We start from the raw sequence: 17354 nt of genomic DNA, 5'->3' as shown, positions 1-17354 counted from the left end.
TCTTGGTTCAAGACATCAACTGTTTATTCCCCTTCATAGATGCTGCCTGACCTGTGGGGATCCTCCAGCATTTTACGTGTGATTCTTCATTAGGAGTTTGAGAAGGTCCGGTATTTCAACAAATACTTTTAACAAATTTCTACAGGTGCAGAAGAGAGCATTCTGCGTGGTTGCATCACCGCTTGGTAGGAAGGCTCCAATATGCTGGTTCAAAAGAGGCTGCATAGAGTTACAGACCAGCCAGGTCCATCACTGGAACAATTCTCCACATCAAGGGCATCTTCAAAAGTTGGTGCTACGAGAAGGCAACATCAACTAAAGACTCTTGCCATCCAGGACATGTCTTGTACTCATTACTACAGCAGCCAAAAGACCCAAACTTAATGCTTCAGGCATTGCCTATGAACCCATGAACACTATCTCACTATTCCAGTTTTGCACTGTTTATATTTTTAATAACATACTAATATTTATGTCTTGCACTGTACTACTATCACAAATCAACAGCAAATTTCACAACACGTACCAGTGATAATAAACCTGATTCTGATTCTCCAACAGTTTTGGAAGGCTGTTGTAAGAATCATGTGAAGGTGGTCTTGGAACCATGTTCTGTGTAGTCCACTTTTTTAAAAAAGGGTTTCTCCTCCTTTTAAAATCATCCATCCACCTTTCGGCATGCACCTTCCTTGGTGACACCATGACATAAATCTATTTGGGCTCCCAAGTACCTCAGGCTCCACAGGGGACATAAATTCTATTAATTTGTTGTCAATGCAACATTTTGTAGTATGTGCATCTTTTGCTTTTGCTGATTGTGTCAAACCTGTGATTTTTCTGAAACTCATTTCCAAGCCTACGCTTTTATTAAGTTTATGTAGTATCTTAATGGTTTCCTCCCAACTGCCTTGGAGTTGCTGATTATGCAGTACGTTCTCAAATAATAGAGCATTGTAACTTACATTTCTGATGTTTGACCTGTTTGTCAGCATTTTTCAAGCATATCCATGGTAATAACAAAAAAAGACAAGTTAGAGAGCTCTCGTGTTCAAAGTCAAATTTATTGTCAGATGCACAAGCACACGTACTCACAGATGCAAAGAAAATCTTACTTGCAGCAGCATCATTGGCATATACATCTACTGTAGATAAGCAGCATTCCTAAGAAAAACAAAGTTTTTACAATTTTTACAAGAAAAACACAATTAGAAACAAAAAACCTCTATTTTAATGCAAAGTGATCAGTGATCATAGTGCTGTTATGCAGTAGTGATTAGGGCTTGAAGAAGAGCTGATGCAACCCTAATGGTTGAAGCAAAAGTAGCTATTCTTGAATCTGGCGATGTGGGATTTAAGGTTTCTCTACCTCTTGCCCGACAGTAGCTCCATATCACGTAGAGACTACTGGTAATGGGGAGGGACGTGGTTGTGATGTATTGGGCAGAGTCCATTACTCTGCAGCTTCTTGCATCCCTGCACACTCAGATTGCCATACCAGACAATGACGCAATTAGTCAGGATACTTTCAACAGTAAATCTAGTGCAGTTTGTTAAGTGTTTGGTGACATGTTGAAACTCCTTAACTTCTAAGATGCTGAACTGCTCTTCTTGTGATTGCATCAATATGCTGGGCCCAGAGCATATCATTTGATACACCAAAGCCCAGGAATTTAAAACTGCTGACTTACTCTACTACTGCTCCTTTGATATACACTGGTGCATGTTGACTCATTTCTGACGTGGATGTGACTGAACTTCTCCCTTTCAGTCTGTCTGCATGTACCCATGTTAAGTTATTCATTGAATATTATAAACTTCCTAGGAAGATAAATACAAGAGTTTCTGCAGATGCTGGAAATACTAAGTGAGACAAACATCGCTGGGACCTCTCACGTCTTCGTTTCTCACATGCCCATCAACGCCTGCTGGTTTGCCTCCTCCTTCCCTTTCTCCTACAATCCACTGTCTTCTCCATTGGATTTTTTCTTCAGCCCTTTACATTTTACACCAATCCCCTCCCAGCTTCTTGCGTCATCCAACCTCCTCCCAATCATCCACCTTCCCCCTCACTAGGTCCTATCACATACCAGCTGTACTCATTCCCCCTCTTTTGCAGTTCTTATGAAAGGTCTCAGCCCAAAATACCCACTGTTATCCTCTCTGAAGAGGCTGCTTGACTTACTGAGTTCCTCCAGAATTTTGTGTGTGTTTCTTAAGAAGTCTCTTCATGCACTTTGATCACCATTCTGTATCCTACTAAATCAATTTTTGTCAGCTCCTCTTAAGTATTGTAAGATAGTGACATGCTCATAGCATGTGTATCACAAGTCTTCTTTTGACTTTAACTGAAACTTTTTTAAAAAAAAGCTTCTCAGAATCTTTTAGTCAAATTAATTGTAGAGTCTCAAAAGCCTTGGGCGAATGACAATTCAACTCAATGTCAATGCTTTCAGAAGCTCTGTTTTTTTTTGTAATCAAGACTGTTCTGCCTGCTTTTAGTGGAAACAGGATGGCTATTGCCTTTATCCATAGAGAAAAGGAGGCTATGGAGATGGATCTCATTGTTTATTAGGTCAAGGTTTCCCTTCTTGATTCTGTCTGGACATTAGGTACTTTCAGAATATTATCTTCAGATCTTCAATTTTCCGTTTCAATCAGTGTCACTAATTTATTGCTCTCTGCCCAGGACATCTTACTTCTGTCTGTATTGATATTACATGCTGAGTTTTGTTTGAAAACAGGCTCTGATTCATTTCTATCTGTGGGGAAGAGGCCTTTGCCTGCCCTGCAGGCTGAGTGCCGTCTCCTGTGAAGCTTTTACAGATTGTACAGCTGCAGGGCTGTTATTTGTCAGGCCTAACCCATCAGATAGGTGGTACAAATGGGTATCCACCTTTTTCTCTTTGCAGGTGCACTGAACTCCTCCATTCTTCCCAATTACATGTTAGTTTAACAAAGTTACACAAAAGCCATCTTCCCCAAGGGACCTCAGGGCAATATGACTCTCGGAAGAATGTGGCAAACAAAACACCTGAGAGTTAATGTCTATAAATGCAGTTGCTTTACCTCAGCTGTTTGCATTAAAAAGGCTTACTAAGCTTATGAAAGCAACATGAAAGTCAACTTGACAAACCCTTCTGATAATTAATTCTTTTTGTATATACAAAGAGTGATATCTCACTGAAGACTTTTTAAAAATGACTAGCAAAGCATTAAATAAAATTCAATTTACAGATCAGCAAATACAGATGTCTAAAGTGACTGGACACTTCTTGCTCCTTCAAGTACTTCTGGAAATTTGGTACCTTATGCCCATTGATACATTTAAAGTAGCAAGAGGCCTCTCAATCCTATTCTAAGATCCTATTCCATTTTATACGATTATCAAACTGATAACCTCAAACTCTGCATGCCTTTTACCCTGGTAACTTTTCAACTCCTGCCTTTAAAAATAATGTAGTTTTTGCTTCTATCACTCTTGGAGCAAGAGCTACTAAAACTCTCAAACTTCAGAGATTTTTTTTTCAGACAAAAATCAAAGGTACTATTCCACACAGTCCTCCAAAAGTGGTCTCACTCATGCCCTATTTTGCTGAAGCATAATGTCACCACTTTTGCATTAATTCCTATCATTTTGGGAGCTTTCCCAATTATTTATTGTATATGCATTATCAGCATGATATGGCTCAGGCACCAGGGCATCCAGATTCCTCCATAATCTCTGACCTTGTAGATATTTTTCAAACATTTCCCTATCAAAATGGTCAATTTCACATTTTCCAACAGTTATTCACATCCCCTTGTCTCCTTTCCACTCTCTTGACAACTTACCTTCTTGTTTAGTTTAGTGTCACTAACAAATTTAGCAACAGCTACATAGAAACATAGAAAACCTACAGCACAATACAGGCCCTTTGGCCCACAAAGTTGTGTCAAACATATCCCTAACTTAGAAATTACTAGGCTTACCAAGAGCCCTCTATTTTACTAAGCTCCATGTACCTATCTAGAAGCCTCTTAAAAGACCCTATCATATCCACTTCCACCACTGTTGCCAGCAGCCCATTCCACTCACTCATCACTCTGAGTAAAAACTTACCCATGACATCTCCTCTGTACTTACTCCCTAGCACCTTAAACCTGTGTCCTCTTGTGGCAACCATTTCAGCATTGGGAAAAAGCCTCTGACTATCCACATGATCAATGCCTCTCATCATCTTGCAAACCTCTATCAGGTCACCTCTCATCCTCCTTCGCTCCAAGGAGAAAAGGCCGAGTTCACTCAACCTATTCTCATAAGGCATGCCCCCAATACAGGAAACATCCTTGTAAATCACTTCTGCACCCATCCTATGGCTTCCACATCCTTCCTGTAGTGAGGAGACCAGAACTGAGCACAGTACTCCAAGTGGGGTCTGACCAGGGTCCTATATACCTGCAGCATTACCTCTCGGCTCTTAAATTCAATTCCACGATTGATGAAGGCCAATACACCATACACCTTCTTAACCAGAGTCAAACTGCGCAGCTGCTTTGAACGTCCTATGGACTTGGAGCCCAAGATCCCTCTGATCCTCCACACTGCCAAGAGTCTTGCCATTAATACTATATTCTGCCATCATATTCATATTTGACCTACCAAAATGAACCACTTCACACTTACCTGGGTTGAACTCTTGTCTGCCACTTCTCAGCCCAGTTTTGCATCCTATCAATGTCACACTGTAACCTCTGACAGCCCTCCACACTATCCACAACACCTACAACCTTTGTGTCATCAGCAAACTTACTAACCCATCCCTCCACTTCCTCATCCGGGTCATTTATAAAAATCACGAAGAGTAAGGGTCCCAGAACAGATCCCTGCGGCACTCCACTGGTGACTGACCTCCATGCAGAATTTGACCTGTCTACAATCACTCTTTGCCTTCTGTAGACAAGCCAGTTCTGGAGCCACAAAGCACAATGTCCCCTTGGATCCCATGCCTCCTTACCTTCTCAATAAGCCTTGCATGGGGTACCTTATCAAATGCCTTGCTGAAATCCATATACACTACATCTACTGCTCGAAATTCCTTCATCAATGTGTTTAGTCACATCCTCAAAAATTTCAATCAGGCTCATAAGGCACAACCTGCCCTTGACAAAACCATGTTGACTACTCCTAATCATATTATACCTCTCCAAATGTTCATAAATCCTGCCTCTCAGGATCTTCTCCATTAACTTACCAACCACTGAGGTAAGAATCACTGGTCTATAATTTCCTAGGCTATCTCTACTCCCGTTCTTGAAAAAAGGAACAACATCCACAAACCTCCAATCCTCTGGAACTTCTCCCGTCCCCATTGATGATGCAAAGATCATCGCCAGAGGCTCAGCAATCTCCTCCCTAGTGTCCCACAGTAGCCTGGGGTACATTTCATCCAGTCCCAGTGACTTATCCAACTTGATGCTTTCCAAAAGGTCCAGCACATCCTCTTTCTTAATATCTACATGCTCAAGCTTTTCAGTCTGCTGCAAGTTATCACTACAATCACTAAGATCCTTTTCCATAGTGAATACTAAAGTATTCATTAAGTACCTCTGCTGTTTCATCCAGGTTCCATACACACTTCCCACTGTCACACTTGATAGGTCCTATTCTTTCATGTCTTAGCCTCTTGCTCTTCATATACTTGTAGAATGCCCTGGGGTTTTCCATAATCCTGCCCGCCAAGGCCTTCTCATGGCCCCTTCTAGTTCTCCTAATTTCCTTCTTAAGCTCCTTCCTAGTAGCTTTATAACCTTCTCGATCTCTAACATTATCTAGCGCTCTGAACTAGTTGTAAACTTTTCTTTTCTTGACTAATTACAGCCTTTGTACACCACCATTCCTGTACCTTACCATAACTTCCCTGTCTCACTGGAACGTACCTATACAGAACTCTACACAAATATCCCCTGAATTACTTGCCACATTTCTTCCGTACTTTTCCTTGAGAACATCTGTTTCCAATTTAGGCCTCCACTTTCCCGCCTGATAGCCTCATAATTCCCCTTACTCCAATTAAACGCTTTTCTAACTTGTCTGTTCCTATCTTTCTCCAATGCTATTATAAAGGAGATAGAATTATGATCACCATCTCCAAAATGCTCTCTCACTGATACCTGTCACCTGACCAGGTTCATTTCCCAATACCAAATCAAGTACAGCCTCTCCTCTTGTAGGCTTATCTACATACTGTGTCAAGAAACCTTCCTGATCACACCTAACAAACTCCACATCATCTAAACCCCTCGCTCTAGTGAGATGCCAATCGATATTTGGAAAATTAAAATCTCCCATCACAACAACTGTTATTATTACACCTTTCCAGGATCCGTTTCCGTCTGCTCCTTGATATCCCTGTTATTATTGGGCGGCCTATAAAAAACACCCAGTAAAGTTATTGACCCCTTCCTGTTCCTAACCTCCACCCACAGAGACTCCATAGACAATCCCTCCATGGCATCCACCTTTTCTACAGCTGTGACACTATCTCTGATCAACAGTGCCACACCCCCACCTCTTTTGCCTCCGTCCTTTCTGAAACATCTAAAACCCGGCACTTGAAGTAACCGATCCTGTTGCTGAGCCATCCAAGTCTCTGTAATGGCCACCACATCATATCTCCGAGTACTGTTCCACGCTCTAAGGTCATCCGCTTTGTTCACAACACTCCTTGCATTAAAATAGACACATCTCAAACCTTCGGTCTGAGTGCGAACCTTCACCATCACCTATCCTCCCTCTCACACTGTCTACAAGCTTTCTCTATTTGTGAGCTAACTTCCTCTTCCCCAGACTCTTCATTTTGGTTCCCACCCCCCAACAATTCCAATTTAAACTTTTCCCAGTAACCTTAGCAAACCTCCCCCCTCCAGGGTATTGGTCCCCTTGGGATTCAAGTGCAACCCGTCCTTTTTGTACAGGTCATACCTGCCCCAAAAGAGGTCCCAATGATCCAGAAATCTAAATGTTTGCCACCCTTCCAATCCCTCAGCCACGCATTTATCCACCACCTCATTCTATTCCTATTCTCACTGTCGCATGGCGCAGGCAGCAATCCCGAGATTACTACCTTTGTGGTCCTGTTTCTCTACTTCCTTCTTAACTCCCTGTAGTCTTTTTTCATGACCTCTTTCCCTTTTCCTGCCTATTTCATTGGCACCAATATGTACCACGACCTCTGGCTGTTTCCCCTCCCACTGCAGGATATCTTGGAAGCGTCCCAGACCCTGGCACCTAGGAGACAAACTACCATCCGAGTTTCTTTCCTGCGTCCACAGAATCGTCTGTTTGACCCCCAACTATAGAGTTCCCTATAACTACTGCCTTCCTCTTCCCTTCCCTACCCTTCTGAACCACAGGGCCAGGCTCTGTAAAACCTAAAAATTACAATTGGCTTTTTTCATTTTTTCCTCAGCATTTCTTTGGAGGAAATTTGACTTTTCCACTTGATGATGGCTTTATTGTCAATCATCAGTGTCTCTCTGACAGAGGTACATCAAAAAATAGATGGCGGACACTTGCAGATATTTTTCTTGTGAACTCACTTTAATGATGAGTTACTGGTGGTAACACTAATTTGTTGATATACAGCAAAAACAGATTACAGCAAAACAGTTATGCTGGAGTAATAAAAGATTGCAAACGCTGCAATCTACAACAAAAACAAAACCCTAAAAGAACTTGGTGAGTGAAGCAGCAGTTGTGGAGACAAAAGGTCAACATTTCAGGTTGAGACCCTTCATTACGACAGAGTATATAGGAAAGATTGCTAGTATATAGCTGTACGTAAAGGGGTGGGATTTAGGCATTTAGGGATTTGAACTCATTTACAACTGAACACCATTGCTCTTTGAAGATCCAGTGCTGCAAGATGAGTTTCTATAGCTTCCCAGCACTTACAATTGAAAAATTTATCCACAAATTGCAAAAAAAGCAGAAGAAATAAAGCAGGAAGAATAAGTACTAGATAACTTACATTTAAGCTACAAGCAATTACACTTTAGCGTTTTCTACTATAAATGATTTATTTTAATTAAATATAATTTTGAAGGTGTGATTAAGCTCCTTCATAACTGTTAAGCCTGGGACATGGGCTAGCTAGTGTTACAGCATTACCGGGGGTGAGTCTTGTTATTTATGACCAGAAGGCTGAGTTGTGCAGGATGTGCTGTTCTCTGCCAATTAGAATACAGCTGGCTTTGGTAAGGAAGCTCACAGGAGGGGATCTACTTAGTGTAAGAACAAGATTAACCAACAGGTGACACTTCAGCACATGCTGCATATTAGCTTTACTATGATTTGGGCCATTATCCTGATGAAATTGATATAGCTAATTTTATCTTAATCTACTTCCATTATTGAGGAAACAAATAATCAAGTAACTGCATGACCAAGCTTCAGATGAATTAATTGCAAAGAAATGTGCTGCAGTACTTGGCATCGAGTCATGAGAAATCCATTATTCGATTTCGAATGATTTTTGAACGGACACAATTGACTAAAAGTCTTGCCTTGGGTAACTTTATCCCAGCCAACAGTACTTATGCACATCACGGGATCAATATATCCAAACACTAATTTGTTTTTTTACGCTCTTTCCTTACAATTTAATTTAATTGCTTTAGTTTTATGCAGAGCCAGGTAAATAATAATGACAAGCAAGCTGCTCTTCACACATTTAATTACAGAACTTTTGCGCAAAACTGTATAGATTGTATGAATTCTCCAAGAATGTGAACAGAATAGTGGCATAGTTCACTTGCTTGGCAGGGCACAAGTTAATAAATCTAAGTGTCTTAAATAAAATGCAAATATTTAGCAAGAAATTTCATGCATCTTTTTCTTTCAGGCATCAATTTGACAAAAATATGCATAAATAACTTCATTTTATTTTGCATCAATCAAAATTTGCAAGATTTTACTTGTTCAAATGGCTTGACTACAGTGGTAATAATGTACATGAGACTTTCATAGGATGCTCGTTAATATTACTGTAGTCATAAAAATGTTATCTTTGAATCATTATGCAATTTTCACAGTTAATTAGCAGCACTTCAGTCCCACACATACTACGTACATAAAAAAACCACAAAATTTATGATCAAAAAAGCCATCTGATTATGAATCAAGGCAACACATCAATAAAAAGGATGTGGTTTCATCAGCATTGATTGCCTACGTAAATTAAAACAGTCAGCTCTGGCAGCTTTATTTTCATTTTAATAGAAAAAGTGAAGATATACTGAAATAGATATAAAACCTCATTTAAAAATAAAGAAACTCTTCCCTAATAAAGGCAGAAATTTCATCATCCCCACAGTACTAGTATAAGAATGAATTGCATTAACACAGTTGGTCAATATAGGCAGCAATATCACGGCATTATTTTTGAAAAGAAGTGAATATGATTTTAATATCTCAATTCTACTGAGTTTGTAGTCTGAGAAATATTAAAATAGAAAAACTTTTCTGTTCAAAATTGTACATGGGAAGTGTCAGTTTGAAATATTTTTCCAGTTCATGTGGCAACATTTATTAAGTCATAAAAGCTACAACCTTTTTGTTCAATTTAAATACCTCTGAATTATCTTAGATCCACAAAAAAATGTTCTTATAAGGAAGTTCAACAGTTGCAAAGCAAGGTAGACTGTTTTTGTTTTTAAACATTGACATGCTACAAAGATCAAAGAATATCACCAGCACAATGATGGTGTTAGCACGTGAAGATGGGTATATCTACAGTATATTACACTGTTTATTGTCTCATGTTTACTTCAGCATGGAAACTTTGATAACACTTTATATAAGGGCAAATACAGGGATATCCCCATCTACAACAGTCACCACTGTTAGTGTTACACAACAAAAGATAATGTTTTGGAACAAGAATCAGAAACCTGATCAAGGTAGAAAATAAGATGTTCTGATTCAAAATTCTAAATTTTAGTGTTCAGTTTGTGTTTCCTCAGGCAGGTTGTCATTTTCAAATATCTATAATTAGAATCTGTGATTGTCTTCTATGGAAAAGATCCTGCTTGAGAAAAGTGTGTAAATAACACATAACTGTGAAAAGCAGATATTTGGAAAAGTTTATGAAAACTCCCTGCTGCTGCTATTAAAACAGCTCAAATAATTCAATTAGAAATTAAATACAATAAATAAAACTCTTTGCTGTTCAAACCACATGGATCAAAGAGCCAGACATGGCGAAGGGTCAAAATTTTTTATGCCATAGCTCAAAAAGCACAATGTAGATTCCGTTGGCCAACTATGTACAATCACAGGTATCCCCTTGTGGGGGGGGGGGGGGGATTTATTCTAATTTGGGTGCCATATGAAGATAATGTTATAAATCATATCACCAGTTAAATAGTTGGTATAATATTTGAATACATCTTTTAAACACAATTAAAAGGATTTTAAGCTAGAGTGCATTTTCCAGCATATTTTCATTAAGTATCTTAAATTTAATGGCAGTAATAGACAAAGGCCAAAGCAGAACAAGATTGCCTCCTGCCTACCAATTTGAAAAAAAGATTGTAAAAGTGGTACATAGTAGCTTCAGTGGATTGGTCCATACACATTTAAATAGCAATGGAAAATTCAAAGCATCTTTTATGCCTTCTATTCCCCATAGAGTAATAAACTCCCTTAAGGGTGATAAAACAAAGAGCAGAAATTGCACAGCACATCTGGAAACACTTATGCACTGACCTGAAATGTTTGTCAGTTACTTCAGAAATTGTGTTAGCTGAGATTTTCAGATACTATTTTAAGTATGATTAGTGTACATTGCTAACAGTTAAGAGAATTATGAAAATCTAAATTTTAAAAGGGAATAGGCAGTCCCAAAGTAGGCGCATTTTGGACTGAATTCCTTGAAAAAGGATTACAATATTGTTTAGGTTTCATTAAATTACAAAATTAATTTGTAAAACTTAACAGGATACTGTCCAAAGAATATCTTAGGCTTGTTTCCCTTGCAACAAAGACAGCAATTAAGGCCATGAATTTATCATTTCAGCATTGCTCATTGACAAAGCATCTGAGGAAAGACTAAAGCAAACTTGTCAATTGCCTATTGCCAACTTTGACAAATAGCACCTTGAAAAGAAGTTCGACTACAGTTCTCAAATAAAAACTTAAATATAAAACTAATTACTTACAATTGTTCTGCAATCAGAATTTGCTCAAATTTATCTGAAATAATCACAAAACCAATGTGTGATATTAATGTGTAAAAGCTGATTTCTAGGGACTTGCCCAACATTGTCTTTTAGTAAAACTGATCAAAATAATGCAGATATAGTCTTCCCAGATATTGACAAACACGAGACAGTTTGCAGATGATGGAAATAAGAGGAACACAGGCAAAATTCTGGAACAACTCAGCAGGTCAGGCAACATCTATGGCAAAGAACAGATGGTCGACATTTTGGGCCAAGACCCTTTTTTAAGATATATTCCCAGATATCGATTTACCAACTACTTGTGGAAATCATTTTGAAACCAGAGATGCAACATTGTCACCTTTCATTAAGATATCCAGATAAATTTATAAAGCCAGCATTAGATTTCTTGTCATATTCTATTAATACAATTCTATGATCTTTTAAAAACAATTATACCATTTAAAACATCTGTATCCTGTTCCCTTAAATGTAAGCATTACACTAAATTCTTGAAAAAACTTCCATAAGCAAATTATATCAGCTGATCAGTATTCAACAACCAACACGTCAGCTGATCATTTTTTAAAAAAGTACATAATTTAAGCAAATCAGTTGTAATAAGGCTTATGAAGATGGAAGTGCTTAAATAACAATGCAAATATTTTATATTTAAGATAATTCAGTTTTTAAAAAGCATCAAAATGCATTAATTCATAAATTATCCTAGTAACATACTGGAACCTTGTGTGAAAGAAGCTTTATCACATTTTAATCCATATGATCTTAGGATTTTAAAATATAGTTGCAAGAAAAAGTTTGCGAACCCCTTGCAATTACCTGGTTGGCTTCATAAAATGTGGTCTGATCTTCATTCAAGTCACAATAATAGACAAACACAATCTAGCCAAACTAACAACACACAATTGTATTTTTCATGTCTTTATTGAATACATTGTTTAATCATTCACAATCCAGGCTGGAAAATGTATGTGAACCATTGTACTTAATAACTGGTAGAATTTCCTTTAGCAGCAATAACCTCCACCAAACATTTCTTGTAGCTTCTAATCAGATTTGTACAATGGTAAGGTGGAATTTTACACCATTCCTCCATACAAAGCTGTTTCAGATCATCAAAATTTCTGGGCAAACTTGCATGAACAGCCCTCTTCAGGTCATGCCACAGCATCTCAATTGGGTTAAAGTCTGGACTCTGACTCAGCCATTCCAAATCACTTTTTTCTTTTTTAAACCATCCTGTTGTTGATTAACTCTTGTGTTTCGTATCTTTGTCATGTTGCTTCATCCAACTTCTATTAAGCTTCAGGGGTTGGACCGCTACCCTGACATTCTCCTGTAAAATGTCTTGATACAATTTTGAATCATTTGTTCCCTCAATGATTGTAAGCAGTCCAGGTCTTGTGGCAGCAAAGCAGCCCCAAACTATAATGCGCCTTCCACCATGCTTCACAGTTGGCATGAGATTTCAGTGTTGGTGTGCAGTGCCCTTTTCTCTCCAAACATTGCAGTGTGCATTTCTGCCAAAAAAAATCAACTTTTGTCTCATCTGTCCACAGAACATTGTCCCAAAAGCATTGTTGAACATCCAAGTGGTCTTTTGCAAACTTGAGACATGCTGCAATGTATTTTTTTGAGAGCAGTGGTTTCCTCCATGGTGTCCTTCAATGAACACCCATTTTGATCAGTATTTTTCTGATAGTGGACATATGAACAAAGACTTTAGCAAGTTCTAGAGATTTCTGCAGGTCTTTTGCTGTTACCCTTGGGTTCTTTTTCACCTCCTTCAGCATTGCATGTTGTGCTCTTGGTGTGATCTTTGCAGGATGCCCAATCCTAGGGAAAAGTAGCAACAGTACTGAATTTCCTCCATTTGTAGCCAATTTCTCTAACTGGACTGCTGAACACTCAGGTCTTTACAAATGCTTTTGTAGCCTTTTCCAGCTTCGTGCATCTCTTCAATTCTTCTTCAAAGGTCCTCTGAAAGCTGTTTTGATCAAGGTATGATGTGCATCAACAGATCTTTCTTGAGATGAGCAAGCTTTGTCAGTAACCTGACCTTGTGGTGTTATTTTATAGGGCATGGCACCTCTACAACCCACACCTCCAATCTCATTTTATTGATCAGCACACCTGACCCCAAATAGCTTTTGTAGAAACCAATATCCCAGAGATTCACATACATTTTTGAACCTAAACTGTGATTGTTTAAATGGTGCACTCAGTATTGACAAAAAGTAGTACAATTGCTTGTGTGCTATTATTTAGGCAGATTATGTTTGTCTATTATTGTGACTCAGATGAAGATCAGACCGCATTTTATGAGCAATTAATACAGAAAATCAGGTAATTACAAAGGGTTCACAAATTTTTTTCTTGCAACTGTACACTATTTACTAGATTTAGTGAAATGAGATTTTATCTTAATATATTCCTGCAGGTGACATAATGAACTTCTCAACTGCATGCATGCTGTTTTAAAAAGGCTAATCTGTTCCTGGAGCATATCATCTGTCAAGAATATAGATAATAAAACTGAATGTAATGAAGTAATTTTTCTCAGATATAGCACGTACATGTTGAATTTGATCAAATTAAGATATTTTTTGCATGTCATTTAGCTTAAAAATTTTTCCTTAAACATCACCCTTGCTTAACTTTTATCAAACCCATTTTAAAAAAAATCAGTACACTTAGTCCTCATTATCTGAGGAGATGCCATCTGTAGATTCATATCACAAGTACACTGAAGCATACAATCAAATACTTCGTTTTGGTTAACAACCAACACAAGCTAAGGATGTCCTGGGGGTAGTTTGCAAGTGTCACCGCACATTCTGGTGCCATCAGAGCATGCCCATAGTGCTCAGCAGAACAACACAAGCAACAAAAACAGCAGCAAAACAAGCCCTTTTCCTCCTACTCAACCACCCACCAAACACAGTCCTCCAACCCCAGAACAAGTTGATCCAGGCCTATAGCAGACTCACAGATATCAGGCCTCAGACTTCCCCGGAGGACCCAGAACATCAGCCATCAGGCCTCGATTTTCTGACTTCTGATTGACCTTTAGTTTTTGACCTTGAGTACCGACCCCTGGTCTTGCCATTGTTAGGATCCCAAACTCCAGACTCTATGATGGAACTTAATTCCAGGCCTCAAACCCCAAATTTGCCAACCCATGCAGCTAGGGAGTCATGAACCCTCATGGCTCCTGCCCCTTGACCTCAAAACTCTGTACCAACCAACACTGGGGAACTCCCTGACCTGGAAGTTTGCACAAGTGGTGTCAACAGCAGTCTTCGTCTATAGTGTTTGTTTGCCCAACATCCAGCCATAGATGTCCACATTGCTGGCCTAAAATGCAGAGAGGAGGCAGAGACTATGAACTGACCTCTAATGCCCCTATATCCCTGTCCCTAAACCCTAACCTGACCCCAAACTCCCCTCTCCGTCACTAAAAGCAACGCTACGGACCTAAAAAAAACAACTAAGTCTGAGCAAAATGGAGACCGCAGCTTCGCACTGTTTGGACCGGAATCTTTCAATTTTCTACATATTCACAAAGTTAACCCCAGTTTCCATCTTAATTTTTTTGGATATACTTATATTCATGTTCCTGTTAAGGAACCAAGTATTATCTGTATAAATAGTAATCAGTTTTGTGACAACTTGTGTTAAGTATGCCTTGTTGTGTACTTCCCTAATATACAGCAGCCTTTGATTACGTAGCTGCACCTTGCTTTTTTCAAACCAATCACTGCTTGTTACTGAAATTACTTTATTAGCAAATAATTAATTCTTTTTCAGTATTTAGAAACTTTTGTGTGCATTAATACATGGTAATGTTATTAAGAATATATTTGCATATATTTGGGGAGTGCTTTGTCTAATGGCATCCTTGAATTTTTTGTTATGAACAAGAAGTCCATACTCCTACCCCCTGTGAATAATGAGGACTTAGTGTATGTAATTTATAACATACTTCATTATTTGCTATATTATTAAAAGATCATTGTAACCTATCTATGATTCTGGAATTCCATTACTGTTTCCATTCTCTAAGATTCTCTGGTAGTTAATAAATTTTAAAGTCAGTATTTGGCTAGGCATACAAATAAGCAGCAGTGAAGTGTGCATTGAAATTTTTGGCCTACTTTAAAAGAAAAGTAAAATTTGTATCTTCATAACCTACGGCGATATTTCACATATATACACATTGCCAACACTGTAAAACCCAGTACTGCCATTACTACTGGTGATAAAGTTAACTTGCTGCTTTGATTATTCTTGATTACCTGAAAGAAAAAGATAAAATGTATTAGTATACTCTCTGAAGATCCCTAAAACTGAAGGTCATCTTCAAAGGTTAATTTGAGCACCCTTTAAGTCAATTACCATTTGAATGCTAACATGCCAATTAACTTTCATATTACGTACATATGACCCAGGAGGCTGCTGTTCGACTCACAGAAACTATGCCAACTCTCAAAGCACTTTCATCAGTCCCATTTCTATAGATACATCCCTATAGCCCATTCTTTCTCACACACTAATTAACAAGCCTCCTCCATCATGCCCCAATTCTCCTGCATTTACAGTGATCAGTTACTTCCCAACATACATAGTGCACTCTAAACTGCTGGGAATCTGTTAGCAGGGAAGTGGAAGAGCTCTACTTTACTTGGCTGCTAATAATTGCCCATCTTTCAGATGCAGGAGGAAACCAGAGTACCCAGTGGAAATCCACATGATCAAAAGGAAAATATGTAAGCTCTGCACAGTATGAAGTCAAATACTAGGTTCCTGCAGTTTTATGACAGCGGCATTAACTGCTGCACTACTGCTGGAAAACACTCACGAAAAGTGAACAAAGTTCAACAGCGATATCTTTAAGATTTCAATTCCAAAGTACCAAGAGCATTTGATGAAAAGCAAAGCCAGGTCCTGAATACAGTCAATGTTTTTGCACAGAGAACCAGGCTGTACTTGAAATATTTTTGTTGGTAAATTAACTTAATTCAGTGGATAGGAAGTATCACATAGTAATAAAATAGAGGCAACTGTTTTGTCTTCAGTTACTTAGTGTACTCTAAACTGCTGGGAATTTGTTAGCTGGGAAGTGGAAGAGTTTCACTTTCCAAGGCTGCTAATGTCCCATCTGTGGTATAAATACATGGGGACTGTATTGTTACACAATCTGTAATCAGCTATGGTTCATCATTTTTGACCCTGAGATGATGTTCCCTTAAGAATTGAAATATATTAGGAATAATCTGCATGCCCTAGTTAATGAAGTTACCGCAAGACACCGAAGCCAAACACAGATTGTTTGGCAAGATGGATCAAAATAAAAGTCAATTAAAAAATTAAAGCAATTTGCTCACCATTTTAATTAGTCCTAGTTTTTATTTTCTGCAGTAGAATAAAATGCAGAATAAGTGGGAGGCCTGATTTGGATCTCATTTTTTGATTTTGAGTTCTAAAATCTAATTATGAATCTGCACTTTAGGAAAAAGGTGACAACAAAGTGGACTAATGTGCGCGCATTCACCAACCCTGAGAACATTTTCTCACTCAACTCTGCCTTTGGATGATTCAGTGCATCACTGAAAGATATTCTTTTTAAGAACCAACTCCAAAGAATTAGCATTTAAATAGTGGATTTCACAATTGTATACCAAAATATAATTTCAATTATAAACACAGTGGCCAGGATAAATACAGCATAAATTATAGGAACAGCAATGTGATAGTGACTTGACAATCTGTTTAAGTAACTCCAGCATCTGGAGAACCTCTTGATTTTATGCTTTTGTAAGTAACATGGTTGACTATAAATACTAAACAAGAAATTCCAAGGGTTAAAATGCAGGGATCTGCAAATGCTGGAAATACTCAGTAGCTCTGACAGCGTCTGTGGAGAAATCAAATATAACATTCCAGAACAAATGATCTTTTACTGAAACTAATAAAAGTTAATTGAACTAAAGTATTGACTGCTTCCTCTCTGCAGTCATGCTACCCGATCTGTGGAGTATCAAGATTCTTTGTTTCACTAATCTGTACTATGTAGAGGTGTCAGTGCTTACATATCTGGAATGCAATTTAAATCCACAAACTTCTGACTC

General features: G+C 38.3%; 1 protein-coding gene across 1 annotated transcript in view; it reads right to left on the bottom strand.

Moving 5' to 3' along the window:
• Positions 1–1055: 1055 nt before the first annotated feature.
• synj2bp (synaptojanin 2 binding protein) overlaps positions 1056–17354 on the bottom strand; it is a 47518-nt gene continuing 31219 nt past the window's right edge. The window contains exon 4 of the mRNA XM_059954638.1: positions 1056–15521. Within this exon, the coding sequence (XP_059810621.1) occupies positions 15408–15521 (114 nt within the window). The 3' untranslated portion in view covers positions 1056–15407. The remainder of the gene's footprint in view (positions 15522–17354) is intronic.

The sequence above is a fragment of the Hypanus sabinus genome, chromosome 2 (genome assembly GCF_030144855.1).
Source record: "Hypanus sabinus isolate sHypSab1 chromosome 2, sHypSab1.hap1, whole genome shotgun sequence".
NCBI classification, from domain to species: Eukaryota; Metazoa; Chordata; class Chondrichthyes; order Myliobatiformes; family Dasyatidae; genus Hypanus; species Hypanus sabinus.
This window is presented reverse-complemented; position numbering and strand designations above follow the sequence as displayed.